The sequence below is a fragment of the Nomascus leucogenys genome, chromosome 8, assembly GCF_006542625.1.
Source record: "Nomascus leucogenys isolate Asia chromosome 8, Asia_NLE_v1, whole genome shotgun sequence".
NCBI lineage: Eukaryota > Metazoa > Chordata > Mammalia > Primates > Hylobatidae > Nomascus > Nomascus leucogenys.
The window spans coordinates 35320527-35348256 of record NC_044388.1 but is presented as its reverse complement, the minus strand read 5'-3'; the positions used below and the strand labels follow the sequence as shown (position 1 = coordinate 35348256).

Genomic DNA, 27730 nt, shown 5'->3' with positions numbered 1-27730 from the left:
GTACACCAAAACTAAATATAAACGATCTGGTGGTTTAGCTTCAGCTAACATTTTACAGTTAATGCCCCTTGGCCATCAAATTTGATGCTACTGAATTATACTGAAGCCTGATTTTTTTTTTGAGACAGAGTCTCACTCTATTGCCCAGGCTGGAGAGCAATGGTGTGATCTCAGCTCACTGCAACCTCTGCCTCCCGGGTTCAAGCAATTCTCGTACTTCAGCCTCCTGAGTAGCTGGGATTACAGGTGCACACCACCATGCCCAGCTAATTTTTTTTTTTGTGTGTGTGTGTGTATATATATATATATATATATTTTTTTTTTTTTTTTTTTTTAAAGAGACAGGGTTTCGCCATGTTGCCCACGTTGATCTCGAACTCCTAAGCTCAGGCAACCCGCCTGCCTTGGCCTCCCAAAGTGCTAGGATTACGGGAATGATCCACCAAGCCCAGTCTGAAGCTTGATTTTTTGTTTTATTTTGAGGCAGAGTCTCGCTCTGTCACCCAGGCTGGGGTGCAATGGCACGATCTCAGCTCACTGCAACCTCTGCCTCCTGGGTTCAAATGATTCTCCGCCTCAGCCTCCGGAGTAGCTGAGATTACAGGTGAGCGCTGCCACGCCTAGTTAATTTTTGTATTTTTAGTAGAGGCGGGGGGTGTTTCATCATGTTGGCCAGGGTGGTCTCAAACTCCTGACCTCCTGATCACTTGAGATCACCTCGGCCTCCCAAAGTGCTGGGATTACAGGTGTGAGCCACCACGCCCGGCCTTGACTTTTTTCAGTAAGTAGCTGACCAGCCCTGAAATCCTGACTTTATATAATACGTCTTTAGTAAGTGCATTTTCAAAGGTCTGAGTGAGTTTAAAGCCCCTTCTAAGGAATTATCTTCGAAAGAACTATAGCTGTCAGCACCCATGTGCTACTTCAAAAAGAAGTGAGTCATGGCTCACACCTGTAATCCCAGAACTTTGGGAGGCCACGGCAGGTGGATTGCTTGAGCCCAGGAGACCAGCCTGGCCAATGTGGTGAAACCCCATCTCTACAAAAAATAAAGATTTAGCTGGGTGTGGTGGCACGCACCTGTAGTCCCAGCTATTTGGAAGGCTGAAGTGGAAGGATTACTTGAGAGGAGGTCAAGGCTGCAGGGAGCCATGATTGTGCCACTGAACTCCTGCCTAGACAGAGCCAAACCCTGCCAATCAATCAAGAAATGGACCATAAGGTAGGCAATGTTGAACGGCAGGAGGGGGAGCACGTCGGGAGGTAAATAATAAAAACATAACTGGAAAAAAAAAAGGCAGTGTGGTGATGTGAGACTAGCAATGAGTTTTAGAGCCAAGCAGGCCTTAAAATGAGCTGTAACTTTGGGAAAGTTACTCAAACTCTTCAGTTTCAGTCTCCTTAGGGGTAAAATAGGTATTTTACATATAATTCTTAAGGAAACAGAGTAGTTGCTCAATAAACATTTCCTTTCTTCCCATCCATTAAATAAAGGCCTATGAATCATTCAATCAAATGCCAGAATTCAAGCAGCTCAGGAGCTGGTTGGGGTTTACTTGAGACATCAGAGAGTTAAGAGAGACTTCTCTCTGCCACTATTCCTCTTGCTCTGATTCTAGCAAGCATATCTGTGCCACATGAATACACAGTGCTCTACAGCAATGGCAGCAGAGACTGAGGTGATGTTTTGTGACAGCCCAGGTATTATTTTCTGCCCTACTGAGCCACTTAGTCTCACTTGCAGCAAAACGTTGTTCTAAAGATAAAGGGGTAAGTTAAATGATTTCAAAATGCAAAATGCAGAAAGAGATACATTTTATTACGTGCATATTAAAAGGTGTGTAAGGATAAGCACCAAAGTGTTAATAGTGACTGTCTCTGGGTAGTAGAATTTAGTGACTTTTATTTTTTGCTGGACTGCCTGAAAATTTTTCTTCTGAGAAGCATGTAGGATTTTGGTTATCAGAAAAAAATGAAATAGAAAGTCTTGCCCTCAGAACACCTGCAACTTTTAGTCATTCCCTTGTGTCCCTTCCTTCTGCCCAGATTGATTAGGTATTCCTCCTGCCCAGTCAGTCTTCATAAACAATGCTGCTGGAGAGCAGGCGTGAAACTGACAAGACATCTGCCAGTCTTTCTAATTGTGCATGCCACGCACTGCTGCCTTGGAAAAAATGCAGGCACCAGGGCTCTGTTCCATGCGACACAGGAAGCTTTAGATAGGCCCTGGATGACCTCGTCCCGCAGAGATGAATATTAAGAGATTTCCTATTTGCTCAGTGTTGTCTCTGGGAGGGAATGTGTGAGATACTTTACAGGCTCTCCTGAACCTTCACAGGGTCTCTTCAGACATGAGACAGAGAACTCATTTCCAGTTAGCGTGGGTTGTTACTTGTTAAATGGGAACTTCCAGGGACATGGCAGGTAAACAAGGAAGTAATCTGATTAGTCACCAAAACGTTATGTGCTGATCAGGTATCTAAGAGTACTAATTTAACAGAGCAAGCTTTTGTCTGAGAGGGAAGGGAGGAGAGAAGAAAGGTGCAGGGGCAAAGGAGAAGAATATGAAAGTAGGAAGGAGAATTTAACTTTAAAAATTACTTGATTTATCAGTGACTCTCAACTGTGCATCAAAACTACCCAAAGAGCTTTTAAAAGCTTAGAGGGGAGGAAAATAAGAACAATTAATATTTTTAAAAAATACAGAGCCTACATCCTAGCCCAGACCTGCAGAACCAGACTCCTTGAAGCTGGAGTACAGGAATCTTCATTACTGCAGAGTTCTGGAGCCTTTTGATATCTGCTTCATAAAAACTGAATCGAAAGGACAGGATCTGTCTAAACTGCGTAAAGGCTCTATTAAGTGTTGAATGCCTCCACCTTTAAGGGCACTATTATAATAAGGTATATTGCAAAGAGTATAAACTCATCAAGAACATTTATGCAATTAATTTCATATGTATTATGACAAACTAACCAAATGAGCCATCTTAAATATGTGCATTTTATCACATCCCAATCAGACCTCAGTAACACTGTAAGTTTAAAAAGTACTTTGAAGGGCACCTCTCTCCACACTTGCTGGGAATAAGAAAATTATGATCAATTGAAAAAACATAAAAATAAAACTATGGTATGTTACCAAAAAAAAGTCCATTATGTATTTCTAGATGTGAGATGCTGAGTATACAAACACAGAAAAACTATAGGTCTTTTAATTATGAGGGACAAAAGGCACCTGAATGTACCCATTTATACACATGCACACTAACAGTCACTGCGTACTGACTCTGTGGCCCTAATTATTGCCGTTGTGTAGCTGAGAAAACTGAGACACAGAGAGGTTAGGTAACTAAACCAAACTTACAAAACTAGTAAATGACAGAAAGTCTAGAATTTAAGTCTAGGCTCTATCACTTGATGTATTGTATTGCTAGGGCTGCCATAGTGAATACCACAGAGTGAGTGGCTTAAACAACAAATATTTATTTCCTCACAGTTCTAGAGGCCAGTCTAGAGGTGTCTGTAGGGTTGGTTTCTCCTGAGGTCTCTCTCCTTGGCTTGCAGATGGCTGCTTTGTCCTCTGTCCTCACACGGCCCTTCCTCCTTGTGTATACATACCTGGTGTCTCTTTTTCTTCTTATATGGATAGCAATCACAGTGGATTAGGGCTCCACCCCTAAGGGCCCCATTTGAACTTAATCATCTCTTTAAAAATCTTATCTCCAAATATGGTTACATTTTGAGGTACTAGGAACAGAGACTTCATCATATGAATTCTGGGGGACACTATTCAGCCATCACACTTACTGACAGTGTTACCTCAGGAAAGTTACTAGACTTTCCCAGGCCTCAGTTTCTTCAACTGGAAAATAAGTGCTATTGAGAATCAAATGAGATAATTCACATAAAAATGCTTAGGAGAGCATCTGGCACACAGCATCATCACTTTACAGACGAGAAAAATAAAAATCAGTAACAGTGACTTACTCTTTCTTCATCTCCAAAGCAGAGTTCTTATTATAGAATACTACATTCCTGTACAACCTAATGCACAATCTAAGAGAATTTAATGTAATTTATAATTTTTCCTCATCTCTTAACTCCCGCTCACAGTTCTTTTCCAACTTTATTACATACAAGAAAGAGAAAGAAAAGCTCAAATTAATGATCAATTCTATTAATTTAGGCAGGTAGATATCTACCTACCTAAAAATTTAGGCAGGTAGATATACTATTTTCTTGAAATTGTATGTCAATTTCACTCATCCTTTCTCCTAACTTGCAAAGACAATTGGCTACACTCAAACTGTGATGACAACTCAGAAGATCAACATCTGCTGTAACTATTAGGAAAGAAAGGCAACCCAATGCTTTTTATTAACAAATTATTATTGTACTTTACATTTGCCTAGTACTTTACATACACTGTTATCTATTTAATCCTCAGCCCAATCCTGGGATATTGTTTTATTTACCTCTCCTAACAATCAGAAAGTATTATTCCTATTTTATAGCTGAGAGAATAGGAGCACCACTAAGTTAAAAAATTTTTTTCTCTTAAAGGTCACAAAGCTTGTCAATAATTGGCAGAATTATTGACAGGATTCTCAGTGACATCTTCTAGCCTGAAGCCAAAGTTCTCCACAGCAGGCCACCATCTACCCAGCTAAGTTGCAACACCTGGTTTTCTCACTCTTCATCCCTGGCACAAATACAGCAGGTGCTCAGCAAATATGGCAGTCTGATTCGGGGGCAATCTCAACTAAGCTGCAGAATCTCTTATATGTCCTTCATATGGGGCCAAGTTTTTCTGACAACTCTGACCACCATCACCTCCCCGGAATGACAGCTCTTTTAAGGCAGCAACCAATTTCCTTCTTCTCCAGAGTCTAGCACACTGGGTGCTCGTTTAAGTTCATGTATTTATGGAGAATTGAGAGTTCAAGTGTATGTGTGTTGTATAATCAAACCACAGAACATTCTTCCTTTAGTGATGGCAACGAGTGCTTTTCAGCCACTACCATATAAAAACATTAACCAAAAGAAACATTTATAAAAGACCTCTATGGCCTACAACAAAGACTAGCCTTCAGGGCCTTTCCAATCCTCAAATTCTCTAATTCCATTATAGTCTACACCTGATAAGCAGTTAAACTGACCACCTTGAGTACCAATTCTGAGTATGATGCAAGTGGGTTTGTCCGTGTAGACCCAACACAGTGTTCTTAGTCTTGCCGTATGCTTCCAGGTAAGCAAGTTGTATGTGACGGGCAAGTTCACAGTTCCCAGAGGGAATGGCAATGGATAATAAGGTTGAGCTGAGCCATAGTGGACTTGCTCTCCTCAAGACGCTGTGTCGTAAAAATGAGCTATATTAAGATAAATCATGCTGACTTTTATTTTCCTCAAGAATACACTGCTGGCTGCTTGGATTTTTTTTTTTAAACTTCAAATTTGTGTTGCTGTGAACAGCTGGGCAAGTTTTTACCCTGTCATGGAAACTATCTGGCCATGTTTGCACTGTTCTGTATGCTGGGAAGGGAGGTGAGCAGAGCTTGCCAGAAAAGAGTTCTAAGCTCGGTTTCTATGCTCTCCTCTAACTTCAGGGACTTGTGAATGGCCAGTTAGTTCCTATTTGTTGCTTTTGTATATAGCATGTTGTAACCTGGCTACAACCTTCCTGGCTACCTATTTCACAGGGCTGTTGTAGGAAATTCAGAAAAAGTTTTGTGGTCCTGTTAAAAAGAGCATTCAGCAAAGAATTGAAAATGTAAAGTTAAGTATCAGCAGCATTACATTCTCTGCCTGAATTAATCTTTTCAAAGAACTTTGAGATCTGAGGCTGACAAATTCACTAAAAAGGCAAATAATTACTTTAAGTTATTTTTACTAAATCAGGCATCCTAAAAATACTCTTTTTTGATGCCTTGATCAAGAGAGAAGAAATTTCAGAGAGAAGAGGCATACAAATGCATCTATAGTTCTACAAGTAGCCCAATTTCAGTATCAATTTATCCACTCACTATAATAAATATTAAATATATACAATATACAAAGTATTAAGCTAGATACTATAAGGATGAAGAATTATGTAAAGGATGTTCCTATATCCTCCTGTACTACAAGTACACTGTAAGATGTAACTTTTGTTTAGATTTCCTTCCCAAATAAGCAAAGGTTTCTAGTTTCCCTGGGACAAAGAAGGTGAAAGAACAAAATAATTTTTTTTATCTATTATGACTTTCTGGATTCATAGAAACATTTATTTTAGAACATTCAGGGAGACTTATCTATTAGTTTCTACTGATGAGTAGCAAGAGTGACTGAACTACAGAATGGCTGTGACTTCCAAAGATAACCTGATGAAATCTGACATGCACATGACATGGGGGGAGCAAGGAATCCATGTGTCCTTCAATTTCAATAAGAAGAGTTAAAATGTATTATCGAAGGAAGATCAGTCGTGTGGTTTAGAAAGCAGACCAAAAACGACAGGACAGAAATATTCCAAATAACTTGGAATCCAAGTCTTTTGGGTTTCCTTGAATGCCCTGCCATATTAAATCACATATGGCTCTGCAATGAAAGGAAAAGTTAAGGCCTGTCTCATGCCCCACTTCCGCCACTGACTGAGCTTGAGAAAGCAAATTCAATCTTTTAAAGTTATTCAGTGAAAGGGAGAAATGGTAGTCTGGACATATAATGAAATAAGCTTATTAATGTGGGGTAGAAGACGTCTTGAGCAATTAGCCAGTGTCCTTATCCAATTAAGTTGGAAAAGAAAGCCCCAAATTTCCTTAAAGTTTTACTGGTATTAGTTTGCTAGACTGTTCCAATATATAAATTCTTTGTATGTATTTACTTTTCCCCCTAGAGTTATGGCTAAACTGAATAGAACCAAATTCCTAAGATCTGCTTCTTGCACTTTTAATATCCTATTTTTCCAAAGCCACCGAGCTGATGTCCTTCAACAAATGGATTAAAGTAAATGCTGAGAACCAGCTCTCGTGTCTGAGCAGGGGGGAATGAAGGGTTTATACCCAAGGCAACTAGGGGCATACTCATGATGGCCAATATAACATTAAAGAAATCTGTAGTACATCAAATGAAATTCTGAAGTTATGGTTCTATTCAAGCTGAACCATCTTTTGGGACAGCCAATCGCAAACAAGATTGCTGTATTTGGAATTCTGACACCAAGAACGCCTAGGCAACCTCTTCACAGAAATGGAAAATAAGACTCAGCCAGCTCCATGTCCCATGGTGTAACCTCACATGCAGCACATGAACAGTTCTTAGTTATTATTATTTTTAAATGAAAAGTAGATCGACTTACATGGCTCTCTGGCAATGAACTGAGGTACAGTGTTGGGCAGAGGAGTACTGGGGTTTGGAGTCCCTACGAGTTTGTTCTTGGCCATCTTCGTGTTTGCCTTAGCAAACTCTAGTCGTAGTGTTTGCGGAATTTCAGGATCGAAGCGGATGCCCTTTGGAAATAGAGAACAAATGGAAGATGTTTTCATTTCCTTAGAGTCAAACCGGAATGGTGACAAAATAAACACACCAGTAAACCCTGGTCTATCAGGAAAAAAGGTCAGCAACCACCCTCATTCTTACTACTTATACAGGTTACATGAAAAATGACAACACAAAGTATCCCGAAAGTCAGTGGGATTTAGTTTAGTTAAAAAATGTAGTTACACAGATTTTCAACCATTCCTTTTCTTTTTACACAAAAACTTTTCAGTTTAAAATTTGAACCAGCAAATTCCTAGCACAGTTACACACTTTAATGTACAGTAATTTCAGTTACCTTTGACCCTATTCCTGCAGTTTACCTAAAATAGATTATATTCAGTAAAATAAATCACAGACACTATGAAAGACACTAGGGCAAGACAAGTCTATTTGGAACCCTTCCACCATTCAAGAATGCCTTCATTATTAAGCATCCAATACCATGAATTCTGGACCCTACGTGTCAAAAAGATATCCCAAGAGAGTGTATTTTAAATGTGCACCCACAGGACCCACTCAGTTCCCATGTTTTCATGGTGTGGGGTCTAGAAAGGGACTGGAGTCCTGAAAATTAGTCTTCTAAGAACACAATTGCCATTTAGTGTTCTGAATGTACACACATGAGCCTGAGGGCTCCAAAGCATCCCCTGCCCCCTCGCCACCATTCTTCCTAATGAGCTTGAAGGAAAATAAGAGCAGGCAGGACGCTGTGGCTCATGCCCTGGCTCATGCCTGTCATCCCAGCACTTTGGGAGGCCGAGGCGAGTGGATTGCCTGAGCTCGGGAGTTCAACACCAGCCTGGGCAACACGGTGAAACCCCATCTCTACTAAAATACAAAAAAAAAATTAGCTGGGCGTCGCGGCATGCACCTGTAGTCCCAGTTACTTGGAATGCTGAGGCAGAACTGCTTGAGCCCGTGAGGCAGAGGGTGCAGTGGGCCAAGATCACGCCATTGCACTCCAGCCTGGGTGACAGAGCTAGACTCTGTCTCAAAAAAAGAAATATCCACAAAAAAAAGACTCTCTTACTCTAGAGACCAGGATGGACAACTCTGAACTTCACAGGCTCAGCTTCAAGTATACAAGGAAGAGCCTGTGGCTGGATGGTAATGGCATTAACAGGAAATAAGGGGGGAAGGGGAAGGAAAGAGAGGTCCTTAGGGAGGCCTAACAAAAGCCACAGAGCCCTGACCCAGAAGTCTTGGAGTGGGTGGAATTTCTTCATGAGCATGACTCACTCATTCTGAGAAGAAACCAACTGAGGGCAGTAGCAAAAGGGATGTGGAGAATACCCTTGTGCATACCTAATCAACACCCAAAAGCAAACAGATAGTGCCCGTTCTGTGAAACATAAGAACATTAACTGATGTTGTGTTGTTTTTTTGTTTTTTAAATTTGGGAAACCTCAATATTATTTTGCCGAAAAAGTATATAAGGAAAAACAAAAACAAAAAGCAAAGCTGCATTCTGAAGCAGGCTGGGGTGAGGTCACAAAGGACCTCACTGAGGTGGACCAACTTCCAGCCTAACAAAGCTTATATTACAACGGAATAAATATTTCCAAGAATGGACCTAAGAACTGTGGTCTCTGCTGGGAGGCAAGCACAGTCCCTGGGTGTCACGTACAGGTATGCTGTGAAAGGACTTGCTCATTCGCACCACACTCCACCTGACACACATAGTAGCAACTTGCCATCAACTTCAGGACGTCCTCCCTGGCACTAAACTTGACCAACCTTCCTGTGAAGAAGTAACTTTCCTAAACCTGAGCTCACATTAACCTGAGTCCTGTGGCCCAGGCCACTGGGGATAACGTGAAGAGTATCCTGGGACCTAGTTGTGGTCTAGAGCATCTAGCGTCAGTAAATGAGGCTGCACATGTGAATTCTATGCCTCGGCTCTTTTACTGGTGTTCCAGAATCAACTGAAGCTCCACATAATGTGTTTGCCTCTTACACAACCTGGGCTGGTGGCTTGAGTCCTAAAACATGCTGAACTAAGTCTCCCCCACTCCCTGCCCTCTTCTTCATACCCACCCCCCATTTGAACTAAAATAACATCAACATCATGTTCCAAATCAAAGTTCCAGCATCCTTATTTAAAAAAAAAAAAAAAAAAGCTCAGAAGTTAAAATGACCTAATTTGTTTGGCAGCTTATTCAGAGGCCGGAGGCTTATAATACAAGCCACATTCCTCTAACATCTTTAGCAGCAATACCATATTTGGTAATCAATATCCTGCTCAGCTAAGTTTCCATCCATAGGGATTAGCCAAGCCAAAAACATTTTAAATGTTAAGGGATGATGAAGAGGAGAAAAAAGAGGCGCAGGAGAAGAGAGAACACAGAAATGAAGAGGGAAAAAAGAAAAAGAGGCAGATAGGAAGAAGAAGACGAGAAAAAAATTCCTTGTGTTTTTAATTAAAGCCTACTAAGATTCTTCTCTGGCTACAATTACTTCACATTAAATGCTGTCAGGATAAGATTACTGCCAAGTGAAAGGGTGAACCTGTGTCTTTCAAAAGCAACCTTTTCCTCTCTTGCTCATAATTCACCGTTCTTCTCACAATGAACAGAGAACCTTTCTCTTCCAAATGTAAATGGTGTCCTATTTATTACATGGACCAGAAAGGACAGTTTCTGAATATTAGTATATTAATTTGAATATAAACAGTTACTTACAAGCACCCCTATCTGACTGGCTACTGGACAGCCAACAGTCTCAACCAATCCAGGTTCCATATAATCTACAGAGGCTGAATTCCCTACCAGATCTTTAAAAGGACACTGCTGAGAAACAACGTATTCTTGTTCGTCCAGTATACTTAAAAGTATACCAGGGCAGTTTCATGCCAGGGAGCCAGGGAAGGCACCAGAGGAAGTGATAGAAGAGTACAAGTTCACCAGGTGCAGTTCAGGAAAGGGCTCAGCAAATTTCTCTGTAACAGGATGCAGAAAGGGTGTTGGGGTGGGAGGGGGCGGGGGCGGGGTGGCTGAACAAGCAGACTGGGGAGAGATCACAAAGGACCTCTTATGCCATGACTGAAGACTTTGGAGTGTGTGCTCAGCTGAGCCATTAGGTTTTAAAAATGGGGGATAATATGATCAGCTTTATGTAGTAGGTCTGTGACCCTCAGATGTTAGCAGCATCAACTTGGAGGATTTGCTAGAGTTTCTGGTTCAGTAGCTCTGAGATAGAATCTGAAAATTTGCATTTGTAACAAGTTCAGGGTAATGCTGATGCTGTTTGTGCAGGGACCACATTTGAGAATCACAGTGGTTGGCAGTAATTCTACAGATGGTAGGGAAGACAGACTCAATGAAGACACTAGAACAGATCAGATATGAAACCATTAGAGCAGCCCTGGGAAGAGAAGCTGGGATGAGATAGCTACTGCCCTCTAAGCCTTCTTCTTTGGGAAGGGTACTCAGGGGCCAATGTCTGTGTTCTATGCCCTTATTCCTCTGACCACAGCTGCCTATTTAAGGGGCAGCTGCAGCCTAAAGTGACAAAACCTGTTTTCTCTTATAAGGATTTCAACCTTGAGCCTATATAGAGACACAGAAAATGGCGTTGACCAAAGCTAAGTCACCGTAACAGCCTCTCACTAGAGAAAAAGTCTCCAAATTCCTGTCACTGAGGTCTTCAGAGCACCCTCATACCTGATAGAGTCTTGGTTATTTGGTACAATAAACAGAGTACTTCAATTCTGTTAGCTTCAGGCTCCCAGTGTTGTTACAAATGGTTCTACACTAAAGTTAGTCCATCAGTCCTTGACAATGAGTTTTAGGGACAATGGAATGACTCATTTAGAAAAAAAATGCTTAGACACAAACCAGAGTTATATATACATATTGAGAAAGATGTCCATGGCTAGATTAGGCTGGGAAAAAAAAAAAAAGGTACTCAACAATGTTTGGGGCCGGGCATGGTGGCTCACGCCTGTAATCCCAGCACTTTGGGAGGCCGAGGCGGGTGGATCACGAGGTCAGGAGATCGAGACCACGGTGAAATCCCGTCTCTACTAAAAATACAAAAAATTAGCTGGGCGCGGTGGTGGGCGCCTGTAGTCCCAGCTACTCGGGAGGCTGAGGCAGGAGAATGGTGTGAACCCGGGAGGTGGAGCTTGCAGTGAGCCGAGATTGCGCCACTGCACTCCAGCCTGGGTGACAGAGCGAGACTCTGTCTAAAAAAAAAAAAAGTTTGGTAGTATGGGGGTAGAGGAGACTGTATATACACGTGCATGTATACTTCTCTATCTGTGTAAGTCCAGAAAGGTTTAGAATGAGACAACCAACCAGTTAACAGCAGTCAACTTAGTGGTAGGGGTGAGAGAGAGCACAGGCTTTTGTACAATTTTGCATCATTTGAACTTTTTACAACTATGTATAATTTATAAAATCCAATACAGAATTAAAAACAAAGGGAGAGAGGTGGAATAAGGGATTTCCTGCTGGGACACAGCATTCAACCAGCTATGTTTTTAAAAACTAGTTACTTTTAAAAAAGAACTTTATTCTGAAATAATTTCAGACTTACAGAAAAATTGCAGACATAGTATAATTCCTATATACCCTTTGCACAGATTTCTTAGATGTTAGCATTTCACATTTATCAAACACACACACACACCATGTTTCCCCTGAACTGATTAAAAGTAAGTAGCAAGCATGCTATTCTTTTACCCTTTACTTCAGTTTGATTTCCTAAAAACAAGGACATCTCTTTGTTTTCCTGATCCAAGATCTAATCCAGAATCACACATAGCACTTAGTTGTCATCACTTTAGTCTCCTGAAAGAGTTCTTCAGTCCTTACCTTTCATGAGCTTGATAATTTTGAAAACTACAAGCTATTTATTTTGTAGAGTGGCCCTCGATTTGGGTTTATCTATTTTTTTTTTTTTTTTGGTTTAGATTCAGGTTACGCATTTTTTGGCAGGAAGATCAGAGATGGGTGTCCTGCACAGTGCATAATATCAACAGGCACATTATGTCACTTTTGTCCCATTATGAGTGATATTAGCTTTGATCATTTGCCAAGTTTCTCTATTGCAAAGATGCTGTTTTCCCTTTTTAACTAGTTTCTTATAGACAGATATTTCCAGACTATATAAATATGTTGTTTTTCAAAAAATCTACTAGTTTTAACACCTATTAATAATTATTACCTGAAGCAACTGTTAATATTGTAGTTGCCAAATGGTGCTTTAGTAATCTCATTGCTCCTCCCCGCTGCCACCAGACAGCGTCCTGCTCTGTCACTCAGGCTAGAGTGCAGTGGCATGATCTCAGCGGCTTACTGCAACCTCCACTTCCTGGGTTTAAGCAATTCTCCTGCCTCAGCCTCCCGAGTAGCTGGGATTGCCTTCATTGCTCCTTTTCTATATGTGGTGTATCAGCTTTCTACTCCACGGAAAAGCTCTCCCTGCTGCCCTGTTAATTATTTACATCAGTAATGACTTACAGACTTACATTTAGCTCTATGCTCTATAATTCATTACTGTCATTGTTTATTTTGCTGTTCCAAGTGTCCCAGTTGTGTACACACACATATTCTCACATTCAGATCTACTTCTCTGCATCATATAGATATATTTAAAATATTTTTTTATTTAAATAAAAATATTTTAATATATTTAAAATATATTTAGATGTATTGAAGTTCATACTGATAGCTCCAATTCCAATCTAACATCATTTGGTTAATTCTATCCCTCTCCTTTGCCTATGTGTAACTCCTCTAACAGCGAGAATCCTAGCTCTCATTATCTACTATACATTTATTTATTTGCTCAACACAAAAACACACATTAGTTTCAGAATTGCTAACCGATACCACTATAAAAAGTCTATTAACTACAACTTATATTTATTTACAGTTTTTTGTCTTTAGTCTAAATGTATGTTGACAATATGTATATTATTTGGATTATTTGTGGGTTAGTTTCCCCACTCCCCCCACCTTCAGTGTGGTTGTGTTATTCATTTGTAATACAGTTAGAGTCATTTGTTTCTGTTTGTCTTCAATTTGGAGTCTCTCTCCATCCTTGTTGTCTCCACTTTGCCTATGCATTCATAGCAAGTAAAAACTATTCTACCATTTCAAAAGTGAAAGCTGATTCATCGACCCATTCATCTTTCTGCTAACCCACTTATGAATACATATTATAAATACTGACTTAAAAGCTGAGGATCTAGAATTCTAACTCCCCTCCCCACCTGCTTTGACTTTCTGAGATACTGAACCTCTCCAAGGAAGCCTCTAAATAAACAAAGGCTCTACCTCCTTCGGGATACAGCCACAAGTCACTTCTTTTAGAGCTTCCTATCAGATTCTGCGAGAGCCTCCTACACTCCCATTCTGATCTGTTGATCCAGTAGATCTGAGGCATATGTACTGAACTAGAGGAAACTGCCTTTTACTATAGGATAAAAATAGTAAGGTAGTAATAATATACGATTCCCTCTAGTAAGTTGAAAGACTTCTTCAATTGATTCTAACAACCTTTATACTGCCCCTTCCTCCACGGCCAACTCCAAATGAAAACTCACGGCCAGTGAAACTCAAGGTCAAATTTGCTACTATCCCTCTGTGACCTTGTGGCCGGGCGCGGTGGCTCATGCCTGTAATCCCAGCACTTTGGGAGGCCGAGGCGGGCAGATCACAAGGTCAGGAGATCGAGACCAACCTGGCTAACACGGTGAAACCCCATCTCTACTAAAAATACAAAAAATTAGCCAGGAGTGGTGGCAGGCACTTGTAGTCCCAGCTACTCGGGAGGCTGGGGCTGAGGCAGGAGAACTGTGTGAACCTGGGAGGTGGAGCTTCAAGTGAGCCGAGATCACACCACTGCACTCCAGCCTGGGCGACAGAGCAAGACTCCATCTCAAACAAACAAAACAAAACAAAACAACAACAACAAAACCATTTTCTAGAGAGAGCTAAGAATAAAAGTCTTCTACCGGTTTATCTTTTTTGAGACAGAGTCTTACTCTGTCACCCGGGCTGGAGTGCAGTGGCATGATTTTGGGTCACTACAACCTCTCTGCCTTTGGGGTTCAAACAATTCTCATGCCTCAGCCTACCGAGTAGCTGGGATTATAGGTGTGCATCACCACACCCAGCTGATTTTTTAAATTTCTAGTAGAGACGGGATTTCACCATGTTTGTCAGGCTGGTCTCGAACTCCTGACATCAAGTGATCTGCCTGCCTCAGCCTCCCAAAGTGTTGGGATTACACGCATGAGCCACAATAAAAGCCTTCTACTATTTTCAAAGAGCGTTTTGGTCACAAGAAAAGGAAATATCCTGGGAACCGCAAATCTTTCAACAGGAGAAAAGGAAATGAAGCAGAAAGAATTGACTTTTTTGCCTTTCTACAAGTTAAAAACATAAGTTAGGAATATAAATTGTTTCTTAAAATTGATAGCCATGTCCTTTCCATCAGAAACTAGGAAGTAAATACATACACTTTAGAGAGATTCTGAGCTCTCAAATATTGGTCCAAGGTTAAAATATATTTACAGTTTTTTGAGTATTGTCAGCTTTCTCTGCCACAGACATCATAATCGGTTATATCAGAAACAGAAACTAGGCAAGGTATAGGTGAAAGTTTCCCCAGGAGTCTGTGAAAACAATTGTTACACTCAGTTGGAGCCTGAAATGACTCCATGACAGGCCACAGACAAACCCGCATCTGGGTAATCTATTACAGTGGAGAGCATAGGACTCACTGAGAGACAACAGTGTGCAGGTGAGTTAAAAATGAACCAGTAGAAGTTTTCTACCATTTATTAATATATCACTGTGTTACAAGTAAAAACTTGTGACGCTCAAACATTTTTAAAATACAAAACTATGAGTAAAGATCACAGGAATGGGAAGCTGGTAGAGAACTGGGTCAGGTTCTCTGAGAAGTAATACAGGTTTGTCTACATAAATCATGAAATTCATAATTAGTACTGAACTTTTGGGGTCATAAAGCCTAGTTCTCAGCCATGGTTAGTACTCCTCATTGCCCTTTCCCCCTACTCTTTAGGGGTATTTAGAAATGTGTGAGGGTGGCCGGGCATGGTGGCTCACGCCTGTAATCCCAGCACTTTGGGAGGCCAAGGCGGGTGGATCACGAGATCAGGAGATCGAGACCATCCTGGCTAACACGGTGAAACCCCGTCTCTACTAAAAATACAAAAAATTAGCCGGGCGTGGTGGCGGACGCCTGTAGTCCCAGATACTTGGGAGGCTGAGGCAGGAGAATGGCGTGAAATCAGGAGGTGGAGATTACAGTAAGCTGAGATCATGCCACTGCACTCCAGCCTGGGAGACACAGCGAGACTCCGTCTCAAAAAAAATAAAAAATAAAAAAATAAAAGAAATGCGCAAGGGTATCTGAAGGCTGTTATATGACTGAATACCATACAGGCATTCATTAGGCAGGAGGCAGGAAGATAAAGTCCCAAAAGGAGCAGGATAGTCTCACACAATGTTAGAATTCTCATCCAAAATGCCAATAGGCTTCCCAACACAGATGAAAAAAGATCCAGAAAAATAAATTAATGTGCCTAAATTCCCAACTAACTACTGGTAGAATCCATATCACAATCCAATTTTTTAATTCCCAATAGAGCGTGTGTGTGTGAGGACATTACAGTTCTGTGAAGATTTTTCTTTTATAAAGACTACATTGTTTCCAGATAATAACTGAGGCTGTTGTTCAGTTTGCATTGTGATGAAACTTAGGTAGATATGGATTCCAACAGAGAATGAACAAGTGAGGGAAAGAATCCGTCAGATGTAAACCGTATTTCATACTTTTCCTAAATAAGGGCATTGCTTGCAAAGACATCAGGACTGTTAATACAACAGCCTGTGCTGCTGGGTTATTGCCCAATGAGAAACTGTATCACACCAATTATGCCTCATTCTTTTTCTTAATCCAACTACCTCCCAGTGCTTGCCCTGGCTTTACCTTAGAATAATCTCATTTAATACTCCTTTTTTTCCCTGCCTAAATCAGTCATTTGAAAGCATGTTTTCCTGTCCATTGGTAAAACAGCTATACTGCACTTGGAGAAAGAGACCCCTTTCCCAAGCCTTCCTGTGGTATACGTGGCCATGGAGCCATTAGAGGTGATGCTGGGCCATGAGTCTGGGTACAGTTCCTTGCTTGATTGCCTAACTGAACAGTCTTCCAGGAAGTGTTAGGTTACCACATATCTTGAAGTCAGTTTTGATTTTTAACCCCTTGAATTTAAAAAAAAAACTTCATAATTGTTTCTAAACCAGATGTTCCATAAAACGCAATAAAATTTTATCCTCTTTTGAATGTTTTAGTAACAGAAAGGAGTATGTTTCCATGTCTAGGCTAGAATGTTTCCACAGGTTTATCTTTGATTTCAAGCCTGTGTAACTTCTCCTCTGATAATATCTGTAACAAGCTAAGTGTTACAAAAGAATAATATTGGCCATGATAGAGAAGCCTAATCTCATCCTCATTAACCAGAGGGATAAAAAGATTTTAATATTTCCTAGTGACTAGGCCACTTCTTAAAATACAATGTACATTTGGCTTCACTTTTATTCCTTTGAATAAACTGTGGCACTCAAACTCACACCCTCCCACCACTAAGCCAAATTCCTATGGTGAAAACAATACATTGTGTTTAAGGTATGAAGTATCTGCTCCAATAACAAAATGGGGAAAACCTCATGTCTGCCCCCAAACCTAGAAGGATTAGAAAAGCAACCAGGAGAAGGTGGTCTTGGTTAATCAATCCCCTTCTACAACTGGCAAAGGTATCGAGAAAACAGCTGTCTAGGAGTACCATCAGCTGTAGTTAATTATAGTCACAATTATAAAAGAGACATCCCAACTCAGGGTCACAATCAATTTTGTGGAACCTCCCCATGAACAAGAGGCTTACACTGTGAGAATCAGGAGTGTGGACTTAAGAGTCTGACTTCCTAGATTCAAATACTACTCCACTATTGACCTTGGATATACTGTTTAACCTTTCTGTGTCTCAGTTTCCTCTGCTGTAAACTGGGGATGAATACAGTCCATATTTCATAGCATTCATTGTAAAGATTAAATGAGATCTTGTAAACGGCCAGATTAATGCCTGACATCTGATCAACACTAATCCATATGGCCCAGTGCTTATCAGCTATGGAGCTCCTCTTCCAAATATGAACCAATGGGGTTTCTTCTCCTTTGGCTTTTTTGGAGAGGTGGTTCTATTACTTAGAAAGAGAAAGATGAGATTCATACTCTGCTCTGAGACTGCCCCAACTGGGAGAAAGCGGCAGGACACCTGATCCAGTCTGATGCTGTGTAGTTTCCTTTATTTCCCGTGTTTCCCCCACAGGGAGCTGACGTGCGTCCTGCTTCTCCTGCCCCACGTCTGTTGGTTCACACAGTCTGAGTAGATCTTAGGGGCCCGGCTGGTAATTGCAGAGACTGGATTCCCTTTGTAGGAGGAACTAGACAGACATACTTCGAAGGTATCTGGAATCTCCATCTGACTTGACCATCCACCCCAGCCCAATTAATTTCTTTTCCACAACATACACTTTTTGTGTTAGCCAACCACCCCTATGTACATAACCATGCCCTAGGAGAATCTGCTTTGTATAGGATGACTATAAAGTCATGACAGGGCCTTTGAAGAAGCTATAAACGCAATCTTCAACATGTCAAGAGAATCAGAGTCAAGCAGAGTTTATTTTCCAAAGGGTCAAGAGGGCATGATTGTTTGAACTTTTGCCACTATGTTCTCAAACCATTCTGAAAAGGATGATTGAAAGACCTGGGCCCTGACAGTGATAGGAAAGGACTGTTTCTAAGCCATACACGGTCAGTTACCCATTAAAGCAATATTTTACAGTGACACTTTGAAATAGATAATATTACATGGAAAGAAACATAGGCCAGAGTGCAGATGGTACTCTCTTACTCAGGAATCCTGATGCTCACATTTTTACACCAAGAACTCTGAAGGTGAACAGAAGGTAAAGCAGCAGGTCAACTGCTCTGGTAGGCACAAAAATATCCCTTAGAATCCTTAACACACAAACACCAAACGTAGCTGGTGCTGCCAGCAGTCCCTTTCATTGCAGAGTCCTTACGGCCTTTTCCTCTCCCGTCTCACTGTCAGAACAATGAATAAACTCATCGGCATACATTCTTTCCCCTTTGCATCAATGTCTTTTACTCCTGCTACCTGCCAAATGAAGGCACTCAAAATGAAAGCTTAAAGGAAGCAGATCCTAGGCAATAGCTCTCAATTCAGTTAAATTTTCAACTCTGATAGAGATCTTCGGGTGAGGCGGGGAAAACCTATAAACAAACTTTTAATGGTCCATATCGGCTTAATGTTGGCCCAAGACATTCCAGTCTGATGTCGGTCACTGTCAAGTGACACCAAAGAAACTTCAGAATTTTGATGGCCAACTTCACTGACTTGGGAAATCAACAGTGGGTTTGCCTCAACAAAGCACTTCCTTGTATTTGACTAAAGCCTTATGGGTATCACATCAAAAATTTCAGAAATGTGGCATAGAAACCATGCCCTGTCAATGTGAACATGTAAATGACTTCCAGATTATGTGATTCGTCTCTGTAAAGCTCAGATCATAGGCTTAAATCAGTGAATTTAGCACCAAAAAGAAAAAAAAGAGAAAGAAGAAAAGAAAACAACAATAAAACGGACAAAAGAAATCACAACCTTATTCTTAAAGAAGCCAGTCTATATTACTGAAACAGGCCAGTCTAGAAAATACACACCCCTTTGGTTACATAGTGCATTGAAAAAGTAGGGGGGTTTATGTGCAAATTCATTATCAATAACAACTTTAAAAATAGCTTGTATCTCTTTTCCTAGTGATGGCAAATTGAGAGAATCACTTTCATTCATAAGGGCCACATATGTGCCCATACAGCTTCTGCCAAGTACAAAACTCAGGATTAAACTTGGAAGGGATGGGTTTTGAAATACTTACTAAATTCATATCCAATTAGTAGATGACGATATAGGTCCTTTAAAGATAAAAGGGTTTTTTTTTTTTTAAGTCAAAGGGTTACTGGTGTTGACAAGCGTGCTGTCAGTTCTTTAAAGAAGGACTAATTATACATAATTACACATTAATCTTCTAATTATTGAAAAGGAGATCAACCTACTTTTGCATCTAATACATATTATGCACATATCAGGCAAAATGAGACAATGGATGCATGCATGTGTGAAAGTGCTTTATGCATTCAAAGATAAGTTGAATGATTAACACTGTGTAATATAAAGTCTCAGAGAATTATTTAAAAAAAAACAAGTGTGTCGGCTGGCTCACACCTGTAATGTCAGCACTTTGGGAGGCTGGGGCAGGTGGATCACCTGAGGTCAGGAGTTCGAGATCAGCCTGACAACCATGGTGAAACCCTATCTCTACTAAAAATACAAAAATTAGCCAGACGTGGTGCTGCACGCCTGTAATCCTAGCTACTCAGGAGGCTGAGGCAGAAGAATTGCCTGAATCGTGGAGGCTGGAGGTTGCAGTGAGCCAAGATTGTGCCATTGCACTCCAGCCTGGGCAACAAGAGTGAAACTCCATCAGGGGCGGGGTGGGGGTGTCTGTGTCTACATGGAAAAGCACATGAAGAGTAAGTCCTACTTATGAGGTAGGCAGGCTAAGAGAATGCATTTAACGAGCTCTTCTTTTAGCTTCACCTTAAGTGCTTGTTTGGTCATTTGAGGACTTAACTTTCCGTATATGTTCTAAGCATCGTTCTGCAAAGTTTACTTTGAGCTTTTATTAGTGGCTGGTGCACAAGAAAAAAAAGAGGTAGGAGGAGGAGAGAAAGCAGTACTGACATAAACAAACTCTACAATTGAAAAAAAACAGTTGCCTAAACTTTCCAAAACCATTTTGAGAAGATTTCTATTTAAAGATCAGACATAGACCGCAATAGGCCTCCAAGTAAATTTTCACAATCCTGTTTCTGCTCTCCAGTATTTTAGCAATGAGCCCCCCAGCCCCCAACAGGATCCAGTGAAACCTCCCACCCTGTGTGCACCCAACCAAGTTTAGATAATGTTAATGAAATGAAATACCAAGAGCAAGTAGAAAACGTGCATTTTCTTGTTTTCTTCCCCCTCCCCCAAAGATAATCACTATCTTGATCTAGCTACTAATTTTCAAACTGTACAACGTGACAACAAATTTTTAGAAAGAAAAAGCTGTATTACATTTAAAAAATACAAATAATTTTATAAGTCAATGGTTTTATATCCTTTATTTCACTAAGGATAAAAATGAGCCATTTATACCAATACATTATTTACTGGTCCTCAACATCATTTACTAATACCATTTACTAAATTAATCAATAGTGGTTAGGGGGAGATGTCACTGATGAATTTCATAAAAATACAGAAATAAGCAAAGTGGGTAAATTTGCTCCTTAACCCTATTTTTTAAAACACCTCTAACACACACCATCAAATGGCTTGCAAGCTCCTTCCAACCAAGAACTTGGGGCTTAAGGCACAAGTTAGCTGAAAAGAATGTAAACAGTCAAGTCCAAACTTAGGAAGTTCACTGCAAAGTACTTCCTGTGTTGCACAGGGAGCCAAAACAAAGTGAGGCAAAACCTATCTCGCCTCTAAACAACTGAAATCAGTGCTCTTCTCTACTCTAATGAATCCTTGAAATTAGATTACTAGTGATCTAACCAAACTGAGGCTGAATTTCTCCCCTTCTGCAAAAAGGCTTATCTATACAATAAACTCTAAGTCAGTTGGGAGGCCGAGGTGGGCACATCAACGAGGTCAGGAGTTCAAGACCAGCCTGACCAACATGGTATGGTGAAACCCCATCTCTACCAAATATATAAAAAATTAGCCAGGCGTGGTGGCGTGCGCCTGTAATCCCAGCTACTCAGGAGGCTGAGGCAGGAGAATCACTTGAACCCTGGAGGCGGAGGTTGCAGTGAGCCAAGATCGCGCCATTGCACTCCAGCCTGGGTGACAGAGTGAGACTCCGTCTCAAAACAACAACAACAAACAAACCCCCTCTAAGTCAGGAATCTCACTGGCTGCTAAAGAAACATTATAATCAATGGATGTTGGGTCTTTGAAACAGAGATTCAATTAGAATTTGAAATGGAGAAAGATGTGCACAATTAAGATAGAATAAAAGGGAGATGAGGATGTGTTTGTTCAGGTTACAATATTTTATAGGCTTGAGAATATTAAGGATAACATTGCAACTGTGTTTCCCTGATGAGCTCCAAGAAAGGAAGGATGAATAATTTTACCATTAACTATAAGTCAATGTTTAGAAATACTCTGAATCCACTGGAATTTGAGGTTCCACCAAAATTATTTCAAAAACCAGTATACAGAGGCTGGTCGTGGTGGCTCTCGCCTGTAATCCCAGCACTTTGGGAGGCGGAGGAGAGAGGATCACAAAGTCAGGAGGTCGAGACCATCCTAACACAGTGAAATCCCATCTCTACTAAAAAATATAAAAAAATTAGCCGGGTGTGGTGGCAGGTACCTGTAGTCCCAGCTACTCGGGAGGCTGAGGCAGGAGAATGGTGTGAACCCGGGAGGCAGAGGTTGCAGTGAGCCAAGATTGCGCCACTGCACTCCAGCCTGGGCAACATAGCAAGACTCTGTCTCAAAAAAAAAAAAAAAGAAAAAACACCAGTATACAGAAAAAAAGAAAAAAAAAAAAACCAGTGTAGAGAAAAAAAGACTTTAGCCAGGCACGGTGGCTCACGCCTGTAATCCCTGCACTTTGGGAGGCCGAGATGGGCAGAACATGAGGTCAGGAGTTCCAGACCGGCCTGACCAACAGGGTGAAACCCCATCTCTACTAAAAATTCAAAAATTAGCCCAGCGTGGCGGCACGCACCTGTAATCCCAGATACTCAGGAGGCTGAGGCAGAAGTTGCAGTGAGCCACCGCACTCCAGCCTGGGCGACAGAGCGAGACTCTGTCTCAAAAAAAAAAAAAAAAAAAAAAAGAAAAGAAAAGAAAAAGAGACTTTAGGAATAAAAACCAATCCTTTGTGAAGGTTGTCATTATCATTAATTAACAGCATTTTTACCATTATTGAATGCCAGTGGCTTTAAAAATACCCATCTCGGTCAGGCGTAATGGCTCACAGCTGTAATCCCAACACTCTGCAAAGCTGAGGTGAGAGATCACTTGAGGCCAGGAGTTTGAGGACTGCCTGGGCAACAAGAAAGACACCACTTCTACAAAACATAAAAAAATTAGCCAGGCCTGGTGGCATGTGTCTGTGGTCCCAGCTATTCAGGAGGCTGAGGTGGGAGGGGCACTCAAGGCTGGGATGTCGAGGCTGTAGTGAGTCATGATGGCACCACTGCACTCCAGCCTGGGCAACAGGACAAGACACTGTCTTAACAAAAAATCAAAAACCAACAAAAACACCCACCATCTCATTTAATTTGATCCTCTTACCCTTTGAGGTGGCCACGATCAACAGCATAGGAAGGAAAATCAAGGCTTAAAGAAGAGCCCCCAAATCAGTAAAGTGGCAGGGCATGGATATAATCAGGTCAGCTGGATTCGGACACTCTCATGATTGGTTATCAAGAAGACATACTTCCATTGTTCTCTTCTTAGCCTCAATTAACAAATTTAGTACCTTTTTACAGGTACAAACTCACTAACACTTGATGTTATGCAGAAATACATAAAACCACCCTAACATCAAATACACAGTATGTTTTTAATGTCGGTGTATTAAAATTTTTTATTTTAAGAACAGTTTCAAGTGTGTTTTCAGAATTTGGTAAACACCTCTACAGATACATCAAGGGGACAGGGTGAAATTTTGTTAAAATCAACATTTTCCTGATAGAGTTACCTAGGGTCATCCCTAAGCCTAAAAGCTTTTCCTCCATTCATTTTGTCACTCATTTATTGAGCATTCTAAGATGTGTGAACAGCCAGATTCTGTTTCACACCTGGTTGTTTGCCTTTTCCACAGAGGTGTATCTATCACCTGTAATCTTAAATAACCTTTTCTGCCTTCTATTCAATGTTCTTTTATTTGGACATCATTACATCTGACTTCTAAGTGAATACCTAAATTCTGTGAGACATTATACAGAAATTACTTTGTGTGGATTGTATTTTTATTCTTATTTTTGAAAGTACACATAGAAATAATGCTTTTATACTTTACCTGTTTTTGTTCCTTTGTTATAAAGTAACTTGATGTGAATTCCTTTTCCATCTAAACTTATTTTCATGTCCTGTGTTTACAAATGTAACTCTTTAAGTACTCTGTGTATTTATTCATTCATTTACATATGACTGATGTCTTGTGTAAGGCAAACAAAGGAGAAACCAGATTTAAAAATTCAAAATACAAGAGAACTGTTGGTCATAGGTTTATAGTCAAAAAGAAATTTTCTACCCAACTGCTTTTCTGGGGAAATTTTGAACTTTTAATTTAAAAACAATAATCCTAAAAATTAACTTGCCGCACAATGGCCAAGAAAAAAAAAAACTTATATCCTTTTATGCAATGACCAGGCTACTACTCAAAGCATCACTTAGTTTTTCAAAATGTTATCTACTGAAACTTAACACTAGATTTTTAGAAGAGAAATTTGAGTCTTAAAAATATACTTCATGGTGTATTTTTCTATAAATGTTAGCTTTGTTAACAGATTTTATTATCTTTTAGATTCTAGATTAGTAATGTTCACTAAAACTTGGTTTCATTTATTCCTCCTAGTCTCATATTTATTATGTATTACATATATAATTTTTCACATTCTATAAACATTTACTCTATGTCTTCTCCCCCACTTATTTTACATATAAAAAATTTTGACTATTTGTAATTTTCTCATTAAAATTTTTTAACACATCCATGTAATTATTAAACATCTATAAAAAGCAAAAAAAGCCTGCATTTAATTATAAAGAAAGAAAATACCTCATATTGTATATACTTGAAAGAGTACAATAATTAACTAGTATCTATCAAAATACCTTATTCAGTCTTTGAGATGGTTAAGTCCTACCCAACTCCCTAAGGTTTTAAAATGTTTTAATGCATTCCAGTTACAGAGTAAGACCAAGGGTTCTAGCTTTGTGGAGCAAAAGTTCAAATCCTTATGGATTATCAGGAGCATTAAGCCAGTGTGTGAAGGGGAACTCTGAAGACCCTAGTCACTGTGATGATGTGATCATTCACTAAAAGTAAAAGAGAACAAAGAAGACAGTGATTAAGCCGCCAAAATGTGCTGCCCTGCAGAACCATCAGTAATGTGGATAGTCAAGACAGTCAAGACATTAAGACTTCTTGGTTCTAAAACTGGCTTGGCATCCTAGCAGCCAAAACAAGATCTAGCAAAAAACTCACTCTGCACTTCATGTTCCACAAACACTAACTATATTTTCTATTTACATTTACAACAGAGGCAAATTAGATTCACAGCACTTTCTGAAATGTCTGAAAAACCATGGAGAAAGGGCAAGGTCAAATGAGGTATCATTTTTTAAATAGCATGAGTTTTAAAATTATGTAAGTTTTAACAAATAGATCCTCAAAAAAGGCCATAAGGAAAATTCTGAGAGCTACTTCACACAGTCATGTAATTATCTGATGGAAGTGTTTTACCTAGAGAAGAGCTGGGTGATGTTGAGATTTCTACATATACTTGTCATTGGAATATACACTGGTTTATGTGTGAGAACATGTGGTTCTTCCTCCCTAATTCTCCAGGGAAAGGATGCTACTAACATTTCCGACTACTTTTCTTTCTTTAAACTTCCTTGAGATTCTTTTTTCTTTTTTCTTTTTTTTTTTGAGAGAGAGAATCTCACCCATTGCCCAGCCTGGAGTGCAATGGCGTGATCGCAGCTCACTGCAAGCTCCATCTCCCGGGTTCAAGCAATTCTCCTGCCTCAGCCTCCCAAGTAGCTGGGATTACAGGCACCCGCCGCCATGCCCAGCTAATTTTTTTTTTTTGTATTTTTAGTAGAGACGGGGTTTCGCCATGTTGGCCAGCCTGGTAAAGAGTAGGAGCATTGGATACAGACCTGGGCTGAATCCTGTTTATTTTTTTATGTTATTTATTATTTGAGATGGAGTCTCGCTCTGTCACCCAGGCTGGAATGCAGTGGTGCGATCTTGGCTCACTGCAACCTCTGCCTCCCAGGTTCAAGTGATTCTCGTGCGTCAGCCTCCTCAGTAGCTGGAATTACAGGCTACCACCATGCCTGGCTAAATTTTGTATTTTCAGTAGCGACAGGGTTTCACCATGTTGGACCAGGCTGGTCTTGAACTCCTGACCTCAGGTGATCTGCCCACCTCGGCCTACCAAAGTGCTGGGCTTACAGTCGTGAGCCACCGCGCCTGGCGAGGTGCTTTTACTAGTGTTTTATTTTCTAGTTTCCTAGGTAACTGCTTCATAAATTCAAATAACTTACTCTTCTTCAGGCAAAGACTGAAGACTACTTATAAATGCATCTTCATTTGTTTTTTCAGAACAACTTTTAACTTACATGCTATTATAATCGTAGGGAGGTTTTATAACATCTAAAAACTGCAGAGCCACCATGAAGAGAACAGAGCCAGAACAAAGAAAATCTGGACAGATTCTAGAACTAAATAATCACACATTGGGCACTTGTTAACTAGTGCTTTCTTTCTGAATTGTACATGGGTTAGGAGTCACTTTTGGTGGTATGCCTTTCATGGTGAGTCAATTTCAACTTTTTTTGGGGGGAGTTCACTGGACACGGCTGTTTGTCAAGCTCCAAAGTGCATGTACATAGTTGAGAAAAACAGAAGGGCCCAATGGCCCCACATCACAGCGGCTTTATACTGGCACAAGCCTAGTTCCCAACCCTGTGACGTCAAATGGCTGCCTTAAAAGTCTGCAAGTCAAGAGTTAAGCAGTTATAAACAGATTTAACAGATAAACACTAGATCAGGCCCATGATCTCATCTGGCAATCCTGCATATTTCCCATCTAAAAGTCCCAGCTGGGATCTCACTAATTGGGTCTCTTTAACCCACTTTCAGCAATATGCTAAATGAAACTTAAGGAGAAAATTACAAAACTGATAAGAAACATATTGATATAGTGTCTGGTGGGGGCCAGGGGAGTTGAGATAGGCCATCTGGATGCTTATATTTGTAAAAAGTTTTGTTTGGTGGAAATAATTCACCTAACCCACAAGCTGTACAAATATTAAGATCAAAAGTCCTAACTTGCACAGGCTGTCAGGAAAACCTGTGGTACAGGAAACAGAGACTGTCTAACCAAGCCAAAACATTTCTGTGTACCCAGTGCAGGTCTTGACTGCCCTGGTATCCCTCTATACTTAACGGTCTGTACCCGTACTTCTGGCCAAGAAAATATATTCATGGTATAGGTTTACTTACAGAGCATTTGCAAATGCTTTTGCTTGTTTTCCCTTTACCATTTCGAAGTAAATAATACCTCCATCTCACAAATGAGAAACTTGGTATAGAACTAATAGAATTAATTATATCTAATTGTAAAGAACCTTGGTAGTTGGAAAGCTCAAACTATTTAGTATAACAAATTATGTACAAGGCTGTAATCACTGTGATATTTATAAATAACTAGTGTTTATTTGAATGCCAGGAATTTATGGAAATGAAAATAGGGCTAAGTTTTCCTGATCATATCAGCTGTTTTTTCAACATCTGACACTATCAAGTCTTTTCTCAGCATATTTTCTTACAAATTAAAGTTTTCTAAAATTCTCTTTTAACTGCAAATACTATTGAATCAAAATTTTTCAATAGTCAAGAAATAATTTAATTATCTTATATATTTTTAGTTTACATACAGTTTTTCCATTTATTATTAAGGTTTCTTTGCAACGGAAGTCTGAGTGGCAGCCATTTTACCTCTTTTAAACAAAACTGCTTTTCAACTCTTTATTCCAAAATCTATTTAGACCTTGAGAAAATACCTTTCCTTCAAGTTCTGTCTTATTAAAAGAGTAATACGAGGGTTGAGTTTCTCCCCCTTCTGTTATTTATTAACAGGTAAAATAAACGCAGTTCCATTACTCAGAACTGTCACAGAAATGTTACTTGTCCCTGCTAAAAGAAACATTTTAAGTCATGTGAAATTCCTACAGAAATCAAATCTACTATTAAAATCAGTCAAAAAGCATTTA

At 40.1% G+C, this 27730-nt stretch overlaps 1 protein-coding gene across 8 annotated transcripts in view; it reads right to left on the bottom strand.

The window, feature by feature from the left end:
• The window catches only part of RBPMS (RNA binding protein, mRNA processing factor), a 183612-nt gene that overhangs the window by 61056 nt on the left and 94826 nt on the right, over positions 1-27730 (bottom strand). For all 8 annotated transcript variants that reach the window (XR_004031318.1, XR_004031316.1, XR_004031317.1 and 5 more), the window contains one exon: positions 7340-7490. Coding sequence is in view for 5 of the 8 variants with exons in the window: in XM_030817064.1 (XP_030672924.1) it covers positions 7340-7490 (151 nt within the window). In the remaining 3 variants the exon portion in view is untranslated. The remainder of the gene's footprint in view (positions 1-7339; positions 7491-27730) is intronic.